The 22370-nt window shown below is 38.5% G+C and overlaps 2 protein-coding genes across 2 annotated transcripts in view; one reads left to right on the forward strand and one right to left on the reverse strand.

The window, feature by feature from the left end:
- LOC114291138 (uncharacterized) overlaps positions 1-6599 on the reverse strand; it is a 79809-nt gene extending 73210 nt beyond the window's left edge. Inside the window, exon 1 of the mRNA XM_082874196.1 lies at positions 4901-6599. Coding sequence (XP_082730322.1) covers positions 4901-6128 — 1228 coding nt within the window. The 5' untranslated portion in view covers positions 6129-6599. The remainder of the gene's footprint in view (positions 1-4900) is intronic.
- LOC114280348 (Adenine nucleotide alpha hydrolases-like superfamily protein) lies at positions 308-22070 on the forward strand. Its single transcript, XM_082874197.1, has 5 exons — positions 308-697; positions 860-963; positions 2557-2678; positions 9079-9170; positions 21708-22070. Exons 1-4 carry the CDS (start codon positions 484-486, stop codon positions 9155-9157), a joined length of 519 nt encoding a protein of 172 aa, XP_082730323.1. The 5' UTR covers positions 308-483; the 3' UTR covers positions 9158-9170; positions 21708-22070.
- The last annotated feature ends 300 nt before the right edge of the window (positions 22071-22370 follow it).

The raw sequence follows: 22370 nt of genomic DNA on the forward strand, positions 1-22370 counted from the left end.
CTAAACTCGTGGTTACAAACCACGAGTTCACAAATTTTTTTTTTCCTAAAAGCGTGGTTACAAACAGCGAATTCAAAATAAATTTTTTTTTGGATGAAATCGTGATTTGTAACAGCGAGTTCAAAAGAAAAAAAAAATTAATTAAAATCGCGTTTTGTAACCGTGATTTATTAATCAAAATCGCTTTTTGTAACCACGAATTTAAGATTTTCCAACTTTCAAGCGAAACAGGCGGAATATGTTGAATCGCGATTGTGAACCGCGAGTTAGCTTATTTTAGAAATTTTTTAAAAACTAGGCTTTTTAGGAATTGATTTACTATTTTAACTTATTTAGGGTAATGCCCCCAACCCCAAACCATTTTAATATTAATATATAGACAGTCGTTCTACGCACACAGCATTTTAATATATATAGACAGTTGTTCTACGCACACAGAGCAGATAAACGAGAGAGAGAGAGAGAGGGAGTGAGAGTAGTGACATGGCTGTAGAGTCAAAACGCCTTGGGTCCGTAATCGTGTCCGTGGATGGCAGCGAAGAGAGCATGAACGCTCTCCGATGGGCTCTCGACAATCTGAAGCTCTGTTCTCCTTCTCCTGACTCCTCCGGCGGCCACCTTGTCATATTCCACGTTCAATCTCCGCCCTCCATCGCCGCCGGCCTCAATCCCGGTGCCATCCCCTTTGGCGGTCCCAGTTAACTTAACTCTCTTTCTTCATTCTCTTCCATTCAGTTTCTCTTTCAAATTCTTTCTATTATCATCAAATCAAGATCCTCTCTTCTTCCTTGTGTTTTTTGATTAATGATTTTACTGACAAATTTCATTTCTTGATTGAATTGAAACCGAAAAAATATAGGTGATTTGGAGGTGCCTGCTTTCACTGCTGCAATTGAGGCTCATCAGAGAAAAATTTCAGATGCGATTATGAAACATGCTTTGCAGATTTGCTCCGATAAGAACGTTAGGGCTTTCTTTCTCTCTCTCTCTCTCTATATATATATATGCATGTGCAATTCAAAAGAAGGTAATAGTATAAGAATAATGATAAACCTTCTCCTCTTCATTTTTATATAAATATGTGTCAATATATATTAGAATAGATATATACACACTAGCGGTCCTGTGTGCAATTCAAAAAAATGTAGTAGTAGAGGAATAATGACAAAGAGAAATGCACACATGTATTTGTTGCTCCAGTAGTAAGGATCTTCTTTGCCAAATCCATGATCTTGGTTTTAAGTCAAAATTATATAAACACCAACTGTATATACTAGATATACTAGAACGGTAAATAAACTAATTTGTGCAATTGAAAAGATCATGTGTGTGATATGAAATTTACAATCAAGGCAGTTGAGAGATTATTTATTTATTTATTTTTAAACTAAAGAAAATTGAATCTATGACGTAACTGCTCTTACTTTTATGTTACTGCTCTAGTGGGCGTATTCGGAAGTTAAAATATATGTATCTTTTTTTTGATAACTGGGTGTTTGGATCACCTTACACTCAACTGGACTAATCTTAGGGAATCAATCCCACCGTTTACTTGCGTGGACTTCATTTAAAGTCAGAGCAAACACCCCAAGAACTTATTGAGGTTGGTGAGTATTGAATTTGAGACCTGAAGGGAGCACACCCTTAGGTCTCAAGTTGTGTCCACTAGGCTAACCCCTTGAAATTCATATATCTACACCAAGTAGGTGTAGATAATATAGATTAGTGGTGGATGCAAATGTATAAATTTAAACTTTTGGGCAATTTAACTTATGAGGATTGAATTAAAAAATTGTTTGAAAAGCTTACAATCAATTCGGTGAAGCTTCGTAACACATTTCTTTATTTTTGAAAATGCCCAGAGAACAGTTACGCCATACAAAAGTTCTTCAATTTTTTTTCTTCCGTTCTAACGTTGTGTCTGTTTCATGGATTTGGGTAGGGTTTTGAAAAGAGAAAGGGAAAAAAGCAGGTGAAATGTGAGTGAAATATAACTACATTTAACCTACATTTCACACACTTTTCCCTTTTTAAATCCCTACCTAAATCCATGAACCGAACATAGCCTAAAAGATCTCTGAGCTACTTGGGCTATCGATTTCATAACACACATTGTGTGTGCACAACCACCGGTATATATATATATATATATGTATGGTTTCTTTGTATACATTTGATGAATGACTTTGATGTGGGCCATTGCTAAGTCATATTGTCAATCTGGCTCCTTTACATTGAGATGAATCCAGTGAATTCGGCTGTCTTCGCCACTGCTGACATGTCAAAATTAGAGTATGGAATTCAATGGACTTTGTACACCTACCTCACTGCAAAGGAGCTAAATTGTTGCTTAGGCCTCGTTTGGGAACATGCTATTTTAGTAACTTTTTAGCTTTTTACAAAAAGATGTGCAAAAAAATAGAGAGAGTGATGTGACAACTTATAATGACTTTTTGGCTAAAATATATAATTGACAAATGAGACCTTAATGTCATCATCATGCAAAACATTGTCATGGACTCATTTGAGATTTTGGTTTCTCTACTTGTTTTGTAGGTAAAAAATGCCAAAACCCATATAGTTGTTGGGGATCCAAAGGAGAAGGTATGTGAAGCTGTTGAGGAATTCCATGCTGATCTGCTTGTCATGGGTTCTCGATCTTTTGGTCCCATTAAAAGGTATGAATCATACTTTGAAAGGTCAATTATTTTAGTTTAGGTGCATGTGTGGTCATCTTGCAAGGATATGACTATTCCATGTTATTTTAGATAACATTTTTTGACATGAATGAACCCACTGAAGAAAATTGGAAAAAAGACTACAATTGATGGTATTAGGATTCAGTTTTCATTAAATAAGGTTCTTCCAAATTTTTATACATTTCATGTTGCATAAATTAGATTAAGAAATAGTAAGAACTTTATGTTTTATAGTGATTGAAAAATTGAACCCTTGGGTTGTTATGATTACGTGGAGTTGACAACGTTGGCTAATACGAAGGAGAGCATTTCGACTAAAGTGATTGACAACAGTATATTTAATGGAATGATTGGCCTATGATGGTTCCAATTGAAGATAAAATGAGGGAAAATAGTTTCAGATGGTATCTCCATCTGCAATGTAGGCTAGCTAATGCGTGCCACATGGTAAGATGATAATGCCGGTGGTATACAATCTTGGGAAAAACTCAATCTCAAAACTTTCTGCCTCCACGCTTATATATTGCACATTACTTTTATACCTAGGAAATGTGGGACTTCTGTTGAAATTCAATGTATAAAGAGAAATGTTGAAATTCAAAGTATAAAGAGAATTGTATTATTGATTGATGTAATGTTGATATACATTACAATGATTCATGATTCCTATATATAGAAGAGGGTGAGTGTGTAGTAGGTAAGGAGTAGGTGAAGTGGAGGTGGTAGTGGTGTAGTGGGTTAGGTTTAGTGGAGTAGGTGAGGTGGTAGTGGTGTAGTGAGTTAGGTTTAGTAGAGTAGGTTTAAGTGGGTGAAGGTTTAGTGGAGTAGGTAGATTTTAACAGCCTCCCGCAAACTCAAGGGGGATAGGAACTAACCAACTTGAGTTTGGAGAGAGTAACAAAACAAGAAAATACATAAAAATAAAAGAGGATAGGAGACACTGTATGGTCGTGTCAGACCATTGGTGAAGACACTGGATGGTGGTGTCATAACGTTGTAGAGGACACTGTATGGGGGTGTCATAACGTTGTAGAGGACACTGTATGGTGGTGTCATAACGGTGTAGAGGACACTGGATGGCGGTGTCAGACCGATGTAGAAGACAGTTTATGGGGTCATGTCGGACCGTTGTAGCAGACAATGTTGTGACAGTTTACGGAGTCTTGCTGGACCCTTGTAGAAACTAACCGGAATCAATGTCGGGACAGTTTACAGAGTCTTCTCGGACCCATGAAGGAGCTAACCGGAATCAATGTCGGGACAGTTTACTGAGTCTTGTCGGACCCATGAAGGAGCTAACCGGAATTAATGTCGGGACAGTTTACAGAGTCTTGTCGGACCCATAAAGGAGTCGCACCCTCAAAAGGTGTGCCCAATCTTTCAAAAGGCGTGCCATCAAAAGTTACGCCCTCAAAAGGCGCACCCACTTCATCAAAAGTCGTGCCCGACAGAAAGCGTCGAGCCATCAAAAGGTGAGCCGGAGACGCGGCGAGGCACGTGAGCGACAGAGCGGCATGTCGGCCGCGTCGTCTGTGTCAATATAAACCAATGCGGAGGCAGAGGAAACCAAACCAGACTGAAACCTCTGAACTTGTTATTCTGAAACAATCTGTAAATACTCTGTATCCAACCCTTCTCGGAAACACTCAGCAACCCAAAAAGCATGGCCTCTTCTTCCCGTTCAGCTACCCAGAATATGGCCTCTTCATCCCGTGGTCTACTCACTCTCTTTCCCGACCTCAATGAGTCAACAAGAGAGAGAACTGGTGCGGTGGCCAGTGAACCTCAACCAAACACCTCTGTGTTTGCTCCGTTGAACTTTCCGATGCAGTCGGTGGAGCAAAAAATGGCGGTGCAAACTGATATTGAGGCCAATCAGTATACTTTGAAGTCCTTTGTGGAGACGATGACGGCAGTCACAAACTTGTCGCACCGGCTGCAGAGTAGGACAAATGAGGTGCAGCATTTAAACGGCCAACTGGCTCTGCTCCAGCGCATGTATAAGGATGCGCGAGCAGAGATAAGTATGCTAAAGGCGGAAAATAAGGAGCTGAAGCGGAAGGCCACCGTTATGTTCCGATTTGGAGGTCCGCCATATGCTGTAGTGGAGGAGCGGGGGGGAGTGATCGTGCCCAGTGGAGTGGGAAACACGGAGGCAACACCGTCAAGGGCCGCCCAGGACGGAGGCAAGAAGAAAAGACCGGCGGAATAGGCGAAGAAGTGAGGTCGGTGGGTGGCCGACTGCAGAAAAGAAAACAAAGCTTTTGGTGTTGTGTGGTGGTTTGTTGTTGTTGTTGGTTGTTTTTTTTTTTTTTTTTTTTTTTTTTTTTTTTTTTTTGTGTGTGTGTGTGTGTGTAAAATTGTGATCGGGGTTGATCCCTGAGATGAATAAAGGATGGTTTGGTGTGCAAAGCTATATGGTATGAATGGAATTTGAAAAAGATTAAAAATAATGTGAAAGAAAAATAAAGAAGAAATAATAAAAATATATTTGAAATCAAAATGAAAGATGGGTGAAATAAGGAAAGTGGTTTGGAGAAAATAAATAAAAATAATGGATTGTGAAATCAAACGGAGGAGAGAGAGAGTGTGGGGTACAAGATGGAGAGAGAGGGATGTCGTGTTTATACAGCAATTGGAGGATCCTTTGCACTCAAATTTGATACAGCCAAATTCCACTTCTCTTGTTTTTGTACCCGCAACCTGCCCAGCCTTTGCCACTTTACTGAAAGCACCATTCAACCAAGCTGATCCTGCAGTCACATACCTACTTGATTTGATAGCCGATCCCGTGTCATTAAGTTTCCTTTCTGCCGCCATCAATGCTGCTGTTGTCTTATCTGACACCTGAAGCTTTGGATCCACTGACTTCATTTTCTCATTCACAACTGAAATTCCAACCGTTAATTTCTCCGTAAGACCAACTCTCCTATCAAAGGAGATGACTTTGGTGGATGTACTGGCAGACAACCGGTGTTTCTCATCAAATGCTCTAGCCTTGTTCATGGCATCTTGGCTGATGGCTGAACCTTTTGCTAGCATACTGGAAACAACAACTTGAGCTTTACTTACATACACTCTTCCGTTGCTAGGAGAACTAGATTTTTTCTCAGAACTTGGTGAAAGATTTTTCGGAGTCAGGCTCACAACAGTGTCTGCCATCCTTACTTCCCTAACATCATCTTTTGGAACATAGTTCTCAGCAGCAATTATACTAACAATTTGGTCCACGATTGTTGCTCCCGATAACAGCAACGCAATTTCAAGGGCTTTTGGATCTTTGAATGTAACAAATGCAGTCTTTGATTGCCCTGTATCTCTGCGGATCTCAATGTGTTCAATATCCCCAGAAAATGAGAAAAACTCATGAATCTCTCTTTCACTGGCTAGATCTGAAACGTTCCCTACTTGTACTGTTCTAGTCTGCATTGCGAAACCCAGAAGTGATTATCCCTGAAAAGTCTCTCTGTTTCAGAGTAATCTGGGTAGTTTTGCAGGGTGGGAAAGAATTTGAAAAAACGAAGAGGAAAGAGAGGCGACAAGTTGGACCAGAGAGGAGTAGAGAAGAGGTTTCAATTGGTTGAGGTCTGGCGGGCGGTTAAGGCAAGGTTGCCGCCCGCCAGAAGGCGAAGAGCACCAAGAGCTTAACCTATAGCTCTGATACCATGTTGAAATTCAATGTATAAAGAGAAATGTTGAAATTCAAAGTATAAAGAGAATTGTATTATTGATTGATGTAATGTTGATATACATTACAATGATTCATGATTCCTATATATAGAAGAGGGTGAGTGTGTAGTAGGTAAGGAGTAGGTGAAGTGGAGGTGGTAGTGGTGTAGTGGGTTAGGTTTAGTGGAGTAGGTGAGGTGGTAGTGGTGTAGTGGGTTAGGTTTAGTAGAGTAGGTTTAAGTGGGTGAAGGTTTAGTGGAGTAGGTAGATTTTAACAACTTCTTTCAACACCCTTCCTCTCGTGCAACATGCTCACTTGGTAGCACCTATTGTGTGCAGGCTAGGGACACAACCCTATCTATCCGTGGGTAGTCCAACTCGAATGCCATGTTACTTAGTTTTGCATAGAACTCAACCCCAAAAGGTAGTTGTTAAGGTGAAGGGCACTTTCACGCTGATATACTTTACATTACTTTTGTACTTAGGTAATGTGGGACTTCGCTTCACAAATGCCACATAGGATGCTTGGATTTTTGTCATCTACAACCATTTCTTCTTCAATTACTAGAATTGCCTCTCTACTTCTGGTAGCATGACATGATCTATGCTATTTTCCTTAGTTGCACGAAGCGGGAGCGGGGGTGGGAGCGGGAGCGGATAGAAGTTTCTTAGGTTGGGAGCGCCTCGGGAAGCGGTAATATATATATATTTTTAATAGTTATTTCTAAAATATATTTATTATATAAAGGTGAGTTAAATAATTATTTTTAAATATATTTATTATTTTTATCTTAGATATTATTTTTATAGATAATATTTTTAATTTGTTTATATATATATTTTTTAATTTTTAATTGATATATATTATAAATAAAAAATAGTAAAATAATAAAATATGTTAAAAAACAGTAAAGTAATAAAAAATAGTAAAATAATAATTTATTTTATAAATCTTATTAGATTTTTTTTATTATATTTGATTTAATTAGATTTATTATATTATTATATAACAAATTATATTATTTATTATATTTATTATATGTTAGAAACGGCAGCAGCACAGATCGAAGAGAGAGAGAGAGAGAGAGAGAGAGAGAGAGAAGAAGAAGAAGAAGAAGCAGAAGGAGGCGAGCTGCTCGAAGGCGAGATCGATCGCGATGGCGATGGTGAAGGCGATGTGGAGAAGGCGATGGCGATGGCGATGGCGATGGCGAAGGCGATGTGGAGAAGATCGATCGCGAGCAGATTGCGAGAACAGATCAAAGGTCAGGAGCAGATCGAAGGTCCAGGCGATGTTGAAGGTCGATCTCGAGGGTCCAGGCGATGTCGAAGGAGAAGGTAGCAGCGAGTTCAGGTTTCTCTCTCTCTCTCTCTCTCTCTCTCTCTCCCCCTTGCGATCCCATCTTGGACTGGATCGCGTTTCTGTCTCCACAGAAACGCGATTCCTACACGTTTCTTTCTAGGAAGCGCGGAATCGCGATTCTGACTCCGAATCGTCACCAGGTTGCACGATTCCTGCAACTAAGCTATTTTCTACCCCTTCCTTTCTTCTTTTTTTTTTCCCTTGTTTCCTTCCTTTCTCATTGTTTTCTAATGTTGTGAGATTTTTTTTTTCTTTTTTTGGAATGTGAAGAGTTTCCAATTATATATGTGCTTCATTATTTTAGCCGATCACACCAGCAGAGGTGAGCTGAAATAAGAGGCCGATTCAAGATTTGTGTATAGAGGGGGCAAAATTTATATATACTCTAGCAAATTTTTTTTCCTGATTGACGATCGAAGTTAAAAATGAAGTTTACTAACATATTGATAAAATTTAAATTTTTTTAAGAAATTACCTCGGAATTTTTTTCATATTTTTAAAAGGAAAAATAAATTGTCATTGGATGAATTTCATCATTTCTTTTTTCTAACCTTCTATGTGGATCTACACAACAAATGCCTTGGGTAGACGTAAATCCTATCCGCGCCGCACCCCTCCGCCCCCCCGGGCGGGCGGGAAAAAGAAAAAGAGTTGAAAATATGCATGACAGCTTCATTTGAGATGCTTTAAAAATGTTTTTCTCATTTGTTGAGATTTATCGTTCTTTCTTCCAAAATCTTTAGTGAAGAGAGTTCTCGTGCGTTATAATTATTTCTTAAGCTTTTCTATAATTTTTAAATGGTATATGTGAACCTGTGAACCATGAGTTAGAGAGAAATAGAGTAAGAAAAGAGATCATCTCCTAATTGATGAGCATGCGAGAGAAAAGAGAGAGATCGAATAGATGGGAAAACGTTAAAAACATAGAGACCAATCATGGAGAGCACAAGAAGTGTTAAGACTATACCTACCCCAATAACCAATGGGGTGGAAGTCCTATTGGGAGCATGAACGTATTTAGTGGGGCCAAATTTTCTTTCAATTACCTCATTTTTTATTTGACAATATAATTTTTTTTTGATACATCGGAGGTCATAGCATACTAGCATGGGTTTGGGGGCACTTGAACCTTTGATCTCCAAGTGAGGTGTAGGGATTTTGGCCAACTGGGCTAGCCCCAGTTGGTTGTAGACAAAATAATATCTACAATATTGCAGTTTATTCGAAAGTTGAGTGGCCTAATGTAAATCCACTAGTTTGAAATGCAGATTTTAGAGGTGTCCGAATAATCTAGGCAAACATGTGAGTGATGTGTTTGTAAACCTGTTATTTCTTGTCTCTGAACAGGATGTTTCTGGGAAGTGTAAGCAACTATTGCTCAAACCATGCACAATGCCCGGTAATGATAGTGAAGGGTACTTTTTGACAAACTGTTCCTGGTATGTATATTTATAATATTTTTTGAGCAATTTTAGCAATATTTTGTATTATGGCATCCATGTGGTTTTTTAAGATATCTTCTAGGGAGATGGTCAGTGACTAGGATTGCTTTTGTGCATATAAACCTTGTCTCATAAATTGTGATGAATTTTCATCATATTGAACCTTGATTTTTCTTCTGTCTTTGCAACAATCTTATGGCCTGCAGTTGTGTTGTTTTGAGTGACTGAGTCCTGAATGTGCTATTTTGCTTTTATGATCTAGTAGTGTAGTTGTGCTTCATTGTTCTGATATATTGCAACCAAAGTTGTGTGCTGACATCTGTGCATTTTAAATTATTTTCCATTTGTTGTTAATAAGAAAACATCATTTATTAGATCAAAGAAGAGGTCAATACAAGAAGTTAGAATCTGTATGAGAAGCTTGTAAGACATAAAAAGGCTGAAATAAGCATACCCATCCTCAAAAGTCAGCCCTCTAAGTCAGATCGGTCATCTATATTATAGAACATAGATAGCTACTCCGTTCTTAACCAAATACCACTCTCAACGCACAGAGGAGAAAAAGCAAGCTTCCGTGTTCGTCAATGGGTACGATTACTTTTACGACTATTTTTTTGAAGTACCCATGTTTCATAGATGCTTAGCCAGATTGTATTTTTGAAAATGGGCTTTCATTAAATGGTAAGATTAACCTTTAATTCCCCATCTAAAGATGAATGAAATTACCTCCAATCTGGAAAACCTCTGGTAGATACATAGTCCGAGTGGAAAAATAATTCCATTCTTGATTAAGCAAATCTTGTACCACTGATGCATTCATTGTGAGTTGTCAGATTATAGCTTTATTGATGCCATGAATCTCATTATCCTGTCGAACTAGAATCTTTTGAGCATCACAAACTTGTAACCATAGTCCTTCTCTGCAACTATTTCCCTTTCCCCCTCGTAGCACCAGCACCACACGGATATGCTTCTACTACCCAAAGACATAGCCAACAAAAGAGGTTTGACCTTGTGAATATAAGCCTCTTAAGCACCTTTTCAATGATTAGTTATATTCTACCCAAGGTCATTTATCAAAAAAAAAAAAAAAAAATAGTTATATTCTACCCAAGGTGTTCATACCATTTGGTATTAGAGTCAACCACCATGTCGAATATGGGATCAGATGCACTTATACGAGTATGAGATTGGATGGGTGCGGCTTTGCTGGTTGAGCCACGTAGGAGGCGACTTCTAGGCTGGATTAAGATATCTATTTTGAGTTGTTGAAAGCTAATAGGTGAGTGATGTAACACCCCACCAAACATCATTTACATAACTAGTAACATGAATATTTTCTACACATATACACAACACAGTTCCATACAAATGTTCTCTTTCTCATTTACAAAACAATTACAATAATACATAATCCTGTTCAGTGAGTTAGAGAAATTACAAAACAATTACATAATTCTTCTAATTTACTAACCACATTGAGACATTAATCCAAAATCAAATGAGTTCATAATAAAATAAAAGTTTTCATAATTTAGATACAATGTCAAGTTCACAAAAGATTAGACTTCTTCAACAAAACAAAAGAAATGCCTTTATCTTCTTATTCTTGAACGAGTTTGGGGCTCTTCATTTCTTGAAATGTTAGTGAAAATAGGAATGAGCAATTTTACCCAGTAGAGAATAGCTTTAACCAAATATATAAATATTTGAGATAAATATGCATGCCCTATATTAAGTCCAAGAGTTCATTTGTATTTTGTTTAAGCTTTACAAAATGAACTTTATTTTATAAAACTCTCTTTTCGATCAACCTTCACACTTTTTCCGTCCTCACACGAATGGCATGTGGACGCCTCACACCCTTCCACTTTTGTTGTCCCCACACGACCCAACTAGTGGACGCCTCACAACATCCCCACATTTGCCGCCCTTACGCAGACCGGGTTAGTGGGCACCTCAATCACATCCCCACATTCGTTCTCCTCACATGAACCGGGCAAGTGGGCACCTCAAACACATTCCGTAACATGTACATTCTCATGCAACACTAACAATCACAAGGATTCTCCAATTCTACTTATCAATTATCTACTACATCAAATTCATGAACAATCCCCTTAGGGTTTATATGAAAATTTGGAATTTTTCTATATTAATGTTTGTTTTCCTTGATTCAATTATTTTTATTCATCACATGATTCACACTTATTTAGATCAAAAAATAAATATATAAGGCTAAAGATATTCCTACCTCAAAGGTTGTGGAAGAAGGAATGAAGATCCAAAGATGAATCTCTACGGTACTAAGATCCAATCAGTCCAAAATGTAGCTCTTGATGAGATGAACAACTTTGATGAAGAAGCAATGATGGATTCTTGCTAAAAATAGATGAGATCTAGTGTTTAGGAGTTAGGGTTTTTGAAAATAGGGTTTAGAGAGAAAAGGCGAGTGAAAAAGTGAAGTCAAAAAGTGTTTAGATCAAAATTTAAGACTGTTGTCCCGAACAGACTGTTCGAGCAAACTTTCCTTCGCTCGAGCGAAGTACCAAAATACAAAGAGACCGCTCGAGCGAACTTTCCATCGCTCGAGCGGTAAACGCAAGGTCTCAAAAGTTTTGTAGAGCTACAGTGAAGATACTGGGTGCTCGTATTATACGCTCGAGTGACCAGTACTTCGCTCGAGTAGTCTTGCCTGCAAACTTGTGAGATACTGGGAGTTACAAATCTCTGCTCGAGCGACCAAAAGACCGCTCCAGTGGTCATCCAAAAACAGCTGTTACAACCTACCCTCCTCAAAGAATTTCATCCCCGAAATTTGCACCGTTCCTGCCAAAACAATTCTAACAATTCCCCGGAAGATGGATATCACCAAAACAATAATCTCAACCATCACTACGTCTTAAGTCAAGGAAAAATCAAGGCTAATTTCTATCACATACATAGAAATTTAGAGTTCTTTCATTCACATCCCTTTATAATCTCTCACCCAATAATTTAAAATTTACAAACAACATATTCACCTGTCAATGAATAAATCGGGGTATTTCTCACAAACTTCCGCTCCCAAGTGGCCTCTTTCATTCTGTGGTGGTGTCATAATACTTTCACTAAAGGAATAACTTTGCCTCTCAAAACTTGTTCCTGAGTGTCCAAAATTTTCGTCGGTCTCTCTTCATAAGAAGCATTCTCGTTTACCTCCAAATTTGTCCAGTCTAAAACATGGGAAGGATCAGGTTCATACTTGCGAAGTATGGAAACATGAAACACATCGTGCACTCCGGATAATTACGGGGGCAATGCAAGGTGATAAGCTACTTCTCCTACCCGTTCTATAATATCAAAGGGGCCAATGAGCCTTGGTGACAACTTACCGCTTTGCCCAAATCTCATTAAACCTTTTCTAGGTGATATCTTCAAGAATACGTGATTGCCTACATCAAAAGATAGAGGTCTTCTTCTTCGGTATGCATAGCTCTTTTGTTGACTCTAGGTCGTAACTAACCGTTTTTGAATGAGAGCTATCTTCTCTGTGGTCTCGCAAACTAATTCTGGTCCAAGCATAGGTGAATCTCCCACCTCGATCCAACACACCGGTGACCTACATGGTCGCCCATACAAAGTTTCAAAAGGAGCCATCCCAATACTAGCTCGGTAACTATTATTGTAGGTGAATTCCGCTAAAGGTAGGTGTCTCTCCCAAGAACTCTTAAAATCTAGCACACAAGCTCTTAACATATCTTCTAAGATTTGGATAGTGCATTCGGATTGTCCATCGGTTTGTGGTACGTAGTGCTAACGTTAACTGTGTGCCCATAACGGCCTGTAGGCTTTGCCACAAACGTGCGGTAAAACGAGGGTCTCGATTCGAGACAATACTCACAGGAACTCCATGAAGCTGAATAATCTCTTTGAAATAAAGTTCTGCCAAATAATCAATCGAGTCCCCCATATACATGGCAAGAAAATGAGCTGACTTGGTTAATCGATCCACTACCACCCAAACTGCGTCATTACCCCTTTGTGTTCTAGGGAGGCCGAAAACAAAATCCATAGTAATATGCTCCCACTTCCATTCGAGTATGGGCAAGGGTTGCAATAACCCGGCTGGCCGTTGATGTTTTGCCCTAACTTGTTGACAAGTTAGACATTTGGACACGAATGACGCCACATCCCGCTTCATGCCCCTCCGCCAAGATTGTCGGCTAAGATCATGGTACATTTTTGTACCCCTTAGATGTACTGCAAGACGGGAGTGGTGAAATGTTCGAAGTACTTCTTCCCTACATGACTTAGGCACAAAAGACGGTCTAGATACCGGACATAGAATCAAAATCTATCCTCAACCCCTTTCCTCATTCCCTTGTGCATTCTTCTTCTTAATTGTCTCAGCCTCCATAACTTGAGTAACAAGTGTCGATTGTGCAAGGACAGAAAACAAAGTGGCATGCTCGGGAGATTCACTAAGATACAAATTAAATTCACCCAAATCACCTAACATTTCCCATTCTCTAAGTACCCACTGATTTTCTACATAAGGCATCAGCCACCACATTAGGTTTTCCGAGATGGTAGTGTAATTCGAAGTCGTAATCCTCCAAAAATTCCATCCATCTTCTTTGACGTTCAAATCCTTTTGGGAAAATAAGTATTTAAGGCTCCTATGATCTGAGAACACCTCAAATTTCTAGCCATATAAATAATGTCTCCACAATTTCAAGGAAAAAATAACTCAAGTCTAATTCTAAATCACGAGTTGGATAATTCCTCTAGTGGGTCTTCAGTTGATGCGAGCCATAGGCCACTACCCCCTTGCATCAAAACACATCCCAAGCCTTCTCTAGAGCCATCATGGTACACAGTGTAACCCAAACCTCTTTTTGGAATGACCAAGACCGGTGCTGTAGTTAACCTAGTTTTTAGCTCTAAGAAGGATTTCTCACATTGTTCATTCCAAACAAACTTTACCCCCTTTCTTGTTAGCATGGTCAACGGAGAAGCCAATGCGGAGAAGTCTTTCACAAATCGTTTATAGTAACCGGCAAGACCCAAGAAACTACGAATTTCAAATGCGTTCCTAAATCGCTCCCAATTCTGTACCGCCTCAATCTTTGAAGAATCCAGGGCAACCCCATCCTTAGAAACGACGTGACTCAAGAATTTCCCCTTGGAGAGCCAGAATTCACATTTTTCATACTTAGCACATAACCTGTGCTCCCTAAGTAATTGCAACACAATGAGAAGGTGCACCTCAGGTTCATCGTTGGAGGGCGAATATATAAGAATATCGTCCACAAAAATGACCACAAATTTGTTAAGATATTCTCAGAAAACCCGATTCATCAAGTCCATAAAGGTGGCAGGGGCATTGGTTAGACCAAACGGCATTACAAGAAATTCGTAATGGTCATAACGAGTACGAAAGGCTGTCTTCGGAATATCCTCTTTCTTCACATGTAATTGATAATAGCCCAATCTTAGATCTATCTTTGAAAAACATTGAGAGCCTTTGAGTTGGTCAAAAAGATTATCTATTCTAGGCAATGGGTACTTATTCTTGACTGTGACTCTATTCAGCTTACGATAATCGATACATAGCCGCAAGGAACCATCTTTTTTCTTCGCAAAGAGGGCCGGTACTCCCCATGGCGAAGTACTAGGACATATAAAACCCTTATCTAACAACTCTTGTAACTATTCCTTCAAAACAAGCAACTTTGCTGGAGCGAATCGATAGGGTGACATGGAAATAGGTGCTGTGTCCAACACTAGGTCTATAGAAAACTCGACCTCACAATGTGGTGGTAGCTTGGTAAGGTTCTCAAGAAAAACATCTAAATACTCACAAATCACTCTAGGAAATACCCTTTGCACTACACCATCTCTGTCATTCACCAAGGTTGCAAAAAGAGAGAAGAATTTACTTCGACTACGTGAGTCATATAATGGCGGTAAAAGTTTATCAGACCTATCCCCTAGAAAATAGAAACAGTCACCGCTGACTGTACATATAGTAACCCTCCCACGATAACAATCTATCACAGCGCGATATGAGGACAACTAGTCCATACCGAGAATGACATCAAAACCTAGTCATCTCTAACAATACCAAACTAAAAGGAAGTCGGCGATCAGTGACCTCTATCACACACCCACGGACCCCAATCGGTGATTCTACCGCAAGAGAAGATTCTAATGGTTCAACCTTTAACCCCAACATGGATGCGAATGCAGATGTTATAAATGAGTGAGATGCCCCCATGTCTATTAACACATTGGCCCATGTATTATATATAAGATATGTACCTCGCATCACCATCGGTCCAGTCGACTGCTCGGATGCAGTAACCGCATAGACTCTCCCTTGGGGCCTCTGTTCACTTTGCTCACCCCTCTGATGATAGGCATGTTGCATCGACTGTGCAGAGGTAGCCCTATGTACAGCTCTAGCAGTCTGCCCCAAATGAATCGGTTGCTGTGTCTATCTTTGGCCTTGTCCTGCCTAAAACCCTGAAGCACTAGTTGTTCCGGTAAGTTGGGGACAAAATTCTTCATATGACCCGGCTGGCCACATTGATAACAAATGGGCGTTTGACCTCCCCCTAAGGCCAAGTTTTGAGAACGAGTAGAGGTTGCCGTGGTTGATTACCACTCCGTGGACAGGTAAGTTGGGGACAAAATTCTTCATATGACCCGGCTGGCCACATTGATAACAAATGGGCGTTTGACCTCCCCCTAAGGCCAAGTTTTGAGAACGAGTAGAGGTTGCCGTGGTTGATTACCACTCCGTGGACAGGTAACGGACTTGTGTCCCCACTCACCACACCAATAATAAGTGATTCCATTTTGTCCTGTACTATTTGTACTCTTTCCCGGCATATGATTTGATGATGCGGCCTGTAACGGCGGTAGATGAGAAGATGTAAAACTCTCTGACTTTTTGGATGCCATAGAACCCCCTCGAGATTCGGTAAACCCTTGTCTCTTAAGCCGCCGCTTCTTTTCCTCCCCTTCAAGCGTAATTTCAACATGTGCCGTGGACTCCAATCTATTGTAATCCCAGATCATATTTTCCATCAATTTCATCAAAATTTCTGGCCTTAGGCTTTTCTCAAACTCTAGACATCTACGCTTTTCAATCGCCACTAAGCCGGATGCAAAATGAGATAGACTCGTAAAAGTAGCCTTAAACTCCGCCACTGTGGAATCAGATTGTTCTAGTTCCTTCAACTCTCTTCACAAACATTCCCTTGCAGTGTAAGTGAGGTACTTCTCCTGAAAGGCATAAGAAAATGCCTCCCAAGTATGTTCAATTCGACCTTTGACATATTTCCACCATTAGCCGGCATCCCTTTTCAATTGATAACTAGCAAATGCCACCTGAAGTTCACCATCCCGAATATCTAAGATCTCGAAAGACTTAGTGATTTTCTCAAGCCATTCATTCGCCTATAATGGTTTAGCACCCCCTAGAAATTCAGCACAATTTGAGGGGGAAAATTCCTTCTTCAGGAATGAAACTCTAGTCTCTCCTTCAATTATTCTTGCAGCTTATTCAACTCTAAGAATATCCATTGACTACCTAAGGGCTCCGGCCATCTCTCGAGCCAGCACTCCCATAGCATCTTGGGTCGGTGGACGGCCACATTGTTTTGACTCACTCTCTCTTCTTGAGGAGGGATCTCGGCTTGAGCCGGGATATCCCGACTACCTTGACAAGGCCTGCCATGACCCCTACCACGTCCAGACATTCTATATAAGAGCAGATGTGGACAAGATTAACTCACATTTCGTACTCTAGGTCATCACTTTCTCTTTAAGTCTTAATCTCATTCTCAACAAATAAGCACATAAGCAAACAAAACACATACGGATCCCTCTCCCAGGATATCAACTCATTTCACGACGTTCAAGGATTCCCTAGTGGAAAAAGCATTGATCAAATGTCTTTCCAAAGGGGTGAACACAAGTCAGTTCCTAGAGGATTGACCCCATACACACCTATTCACATAAACACATAATCAAATAAGGCTATCAACTTCACATCCTAGCACGACAACCCAATGCGACAAAGTCACTTCCACAAACTCCAAGTATTCAACCCGGTTCGCTTTGATACCAAATTGTAACACCCCACCAAATATCATTACATAACTAGTAACATGAATATTTTCTACACATATACACAACACAGTTCCATACAAATGTTCTCTTTCTCATTGAACTGCAAATTTTTGTTTACAAAACAATTACAATAATACATAACCCTGTTCAGTGAGTTAGAGAAATTACAAAACAGTTACATAATTCTTCTAATTTACTAACTACATTGAGACATTAATCCAAAATCAAAGGAGTTCATAATAAAATAAAAGTTTTCATAATTTAGATACAATGTCAAGTTCACAAAAGATTAGACTTCTTCAACAAAACAAAAGAAATGCCTTTATCTTCTTATTCATGAACAAGTTTGAGGCTCTTCATTTCCTGAAATGCTAGTGAAAATAGGAATGAGCAATTTTACCCAGTAGAGAATAGCTTTAACCAAATATATATATATTTGATGTAAATATGTATGACCTATATTAAGTCCAAGAGTTCATTTGTATTTTGTTTAAGCTTTACAAAATAAACTTCATTTTATAAAACTCTTTTTTCAATCAACCTCCACACTTTTTCCGTCCTCACACGGATGGCATGTGGACACCTTACACCCTTTCACTTTTGTTGTCCCCACACGACTCGGCTAGTGAATGCCTCACAACATCCCCACATTCGCCGCCCTCATGTGAACTGGGTAAGTGGGCACCTCAATCACAACCCCACATTCGTCGTCCTCACATGAACCGGGCAAGTGGGCACCTCAAACACATTCCATAACATGTAGATTCTCATGCAACACTAACAATCACAAGGATTCTCCAATTCTACTTATCAATTATCCACTACATCAAATTCATGAACAATCCCCTTAGGGTTTATATGAAAATTTAGGGATTTTCCATATTAATGTTTATTTTCCTTGATTCAATTATTTTTATTCCCAACCTCCTATGAAGCACGGGTACTCCAAAAATAGTGCCGTATACGCACCGGGTACTTACCGGTGCGGGTACGCGTACCGGTACGGCTGCACGCGTACCGGGTACGGCAAAAAGTAGTCGGGTACTTCTGTCTCAGTTGGGTACGGCATGGGTACGGCTCGGGTACGGAATGGGTACGCCTTTGGTGCGTTTTGGGTACGGCGGGGGCAGAAATCAAATTTTCTGAAAAATTGAGGGGTACCGGAGCAATATTAAGAAAAATTTTAAAAAAGAAAAAGAAAAAATGTGTATACCGTATACGAATGCCCTAATCTCATCGAAGCAAAGAGAAAGAGGCGACTTCGACCATCTCCATCACCCTCTTCTGCGACTTCGAAACAGAGATCGACTTCGACCCTCACCCTCATCTTCAACCCTCACCCTCGTCTGCGACTTCGATACAGATATCGACTTCGACCCTCACTCACCCTTGTCTTCGACTTCGACCCAGAGATTCGACCCTCGTCTTTAACTTCGACTTCGACTTCGACCCAGATATCGACTTCGACCCTCAGCTTCGACTTCGACTTCGACGCAGAGATCAGATCACCCTCCTCTTCGACTCGACTTCGACCCACGACATCAGAGGTATATCTCTTCATATTTATTTATTTTTATTTTTATTTTTTTTCTTGTTTGGTCTTTAGTTATTAATACTGAAAATGCTAATAAATATTAATAATAAATATTAGAGATGAAAATGCTAATAATCATAAATGGTAATAATCATAAATATTATTATTAGTTATTAATAATAAAAAATTACTTCATCTTTATTTATTATTATTATTATTTTTTTCTTGTTTCTTCTTTAGTTATTAATATTGAAAATGCTAATAAATATTAATAATAAATATTAGAGATGAAAATGCTAATAATCATAAATGGTAATAATCATAAATATTATTATTAGTTATTAATAATAAAAAATTTGAGATGAAAATGCTAATAATCAAAAAAATTAGTTATTCCTGAAAACAGTTTATGCTTATAGGATGTAATAAGCAGTTTAGTTAAATTAGATGTATAAGCTTTTCACCACAGTTTATGCTTATAAAACAGTTTAGTTAATAATCAAAAATATTATTTTTTATGCTTGGATCTTTTAACCATAATTATAAAAAATAAAAAAATAATAAAAAAATATCGGCTTATCGCAGCCGTACCCGTACCCTACTTTTTTGGGATTTTGCCGTATCAGCGTACCCGTACCCGTACCCGCACCCGTACCGTACTCGTACCCGCACCCGTGCTTCTTAGCCAACCTCATAGTTGAAGGCATAATTTATCACCAATTTCCCCCAAAAATACCCTTTTTGCACAAAACCCACATATATATATATATATATATCTCATTTATCTCAATAGTGGTATTCATCACATGATTACACTTATTTAGATCAAAATATAAATAAATAAAGATAAAGATATTCCTATCTCAAAAGTTGTGGAAGAAGGAATGAAGACCCAATGATGAATCTCTACGATACCAAGATTCAATCGGTCCAAAATGTAGCTCTTGATGAGATGAACAACTTTGATGAAGAAGCAAGAATGGATTCTTACTAAAAATAGATGAGATCTAGTGTTTAGGAGTTAGGGTTTTTGAAAATAGGGTTTAGAGAGAGAAGGAGAGTGAAAAAGTGAAGTCAAAAAGTGTTTAGATCAAAATTTAAGACTACTGGCTCGAACAAGACCACTCGAGTGAACTTTCTTTCGCTTGAGCGAAGTACCAAAATACAAAGAGACCGCTCGAGCGAACTTTCTATCGTTCGAGCGATAAATGCAAGGTCTCATAAGTTTTGCAGAGCTACAGTGAAAATACTGGGAACTCATATTCTACATTCTAGCGACCATTACTTTGCTCAAGCGGTCTCGCCTGTAAACCTGCGAGATATTGGGAGTTACAAATTTTCGCTCGAGCGACCAAATGACCGCTCGAGCGGTCACCCAAAAACAGCTGTTACAATTGAACCCACTGGAAGTGAACTGGCTCAATGTTGATAGAGTGGGACTGCCGTGGACATTGGCTGCTAAGTGTGGTGGAATGTTATGATCCCACTTCTGAATAAATGAATAAATGAGTCTTGACCTTGTGAATATAAGTTTCTTGGGCACCCTTTCATTATAAGTTGGTTTTCAAGGGTGAGTTTTACTCAAGGGTTTGTATGATTCTCTTATTTGAAGATTCATGGAAATCCCTTTGGTGACAGTACTTGCATGAAGTACTTGAGAACATAACTCTACTTTTCATTGAGCAAACACCAACCTTGTTTAGCTAACAAGTCCTTATTAAAATGATGAAATTAAAAAACCAAAACCCCCTTTACATTTCAATATTGTGTAAATGACAACACTAAGCCCTCTTATTGGTGTCGTGATTTACAAAGCCAAGAGAGGTGAACTTACTTTGCATTGTTTTCTATTTTAGGCCCCTTTCTTTATCTTAGAAGAGTATGTTCTTTTAAGACGAGAAAACATTGGGAAAGAAAAAATCCATTTGCATTTGGATTACTGCCATGTTTTCTCTACATTAGTACAATTAGATGATCTATTTTAAATTCAATCTATGAGATGGATTTCTCCTTGTTCTTAAATGGTTATGCAGCTTTAGTTGACATCCTTGGCAGATATTTTTTCAAAATGATCCTACAATATGAAGAATTTTTGATCTAATTCAAATTTGATATTTATTCGATTTTTGGTTTGCATTATATTTTGAATATTCTGACAATAAAAATTATAAATTGTTGAATTTTTAAAATTCAAATGTTTTAAATGCTATTTATTTATCAAAAAAAAAAAAAAAAGGTTTTAAATGCTATTTAAGCACACGTCTTGAACTATTTACCTATTTAAAAGAAAAAACATGGGGTTAATTGGGGGGAGGTGATGATCCGTTAGCTTTTCTCAGTTGTGGCAACCTGTTACAACAATACCACTCATTCTAAAAATATGTAGAAATATAGTGGAACGGATAATGATTTACAACAAAAAATAAAAAATTATGCAAGGTTCACTATAATCTTACAACAATGTGATCCTTCTCTTTTCTATCACATGCTTTCCTTCTCTAAAGAATGACCCAGGAGCCTTATGCATCCTGATTCCTAACCTAACTCCAGGACTCAGCAGTTCACTATCACTTTTGCCATGGATTAAAGATGAGGTGAAACAATTTCAGGGAAATCACATCCCTCTCCCTTTCTAGATTACTTTAGAAATTTAGTTATTAGATTTCATGTGGTTTTGATAATTGTCATTGAAACATAAGTATAGAACTTGTATTTTGGATAACTTATTTTTTAGATTGTTACTTGGGCTGCTTTTTTGTTTTATTCTTATATCACGATCCCATGAGCCTTACTTTTTCCAAATTCTTATTGTTGAAAAAATTTCATTTAGTGTGATCTGTAGTTGCTTAACTTGTGGGCACTTGTTGCCATCTCAGGTTAAACAGGACAGAAACCACATTGTAATGATGAAGCACTTTCATGGTCTTTGGTGAATCCTGTTCAGTTGAGTCCCAAATCACACGGCTTAAGGGTACTCTTATCGATCACCAATTCCTTCTACTATAGTGGTATACTATTTCTTTAATTAATTTCTGGTGAGATAGTTTTTATCGTTCTGCTTGGTATTTTTATGCATTAATTGTTTGTTGTTTATTGTACATTTACTTTTTTGACAACAAAATTTGTTGTGGTTGTGGCTCTGCGGACTTGGTTTCTGCATATTTCCAATAATGCTCTCTCTTGTAAATTTCTGAAAGAATTTTCCATTGTCATTAATTATTGATTTTGATGGTTTGCAAGTGGGCTTGGGTTTTATTTGTTATCTTTGCTCAATTTTGGGCAATAACCCTTTTGCATTTTTGGTTCCTTTCTTGTCACCTGAATGAGCACTCAATTTTTATTGACTTCCACTTTCTTCAATTCTTTACTTGACGTTTGGGATGTGCCATTAACTTTTTATTGGTGCTATATGTGTGTGAATCGCTTTGGTTCCATTTGAGAATATATATATCGTTTTGTGAAGCATAAAATTAATTAATAAAAGTTCCCATCAATGAGCTGGATTCGGCAAGCTGTTGACGATGGTGAGTAGAATCATT

This window comes from Camellia sinensis, chromosome 6 (genome assembly GCF_055761805.1).
Source record: "Camellia sinensis isolate YWXY chromosome 6, ASM5576180v1, whole genome shotgun sequence".
Classification (NCBI taxonomy): Eukaryota; Viridiplantae; Streptophyta; class Magnoliopsida; order Ericales; family Theaceae; genus Camellia; species Camellia sinensis.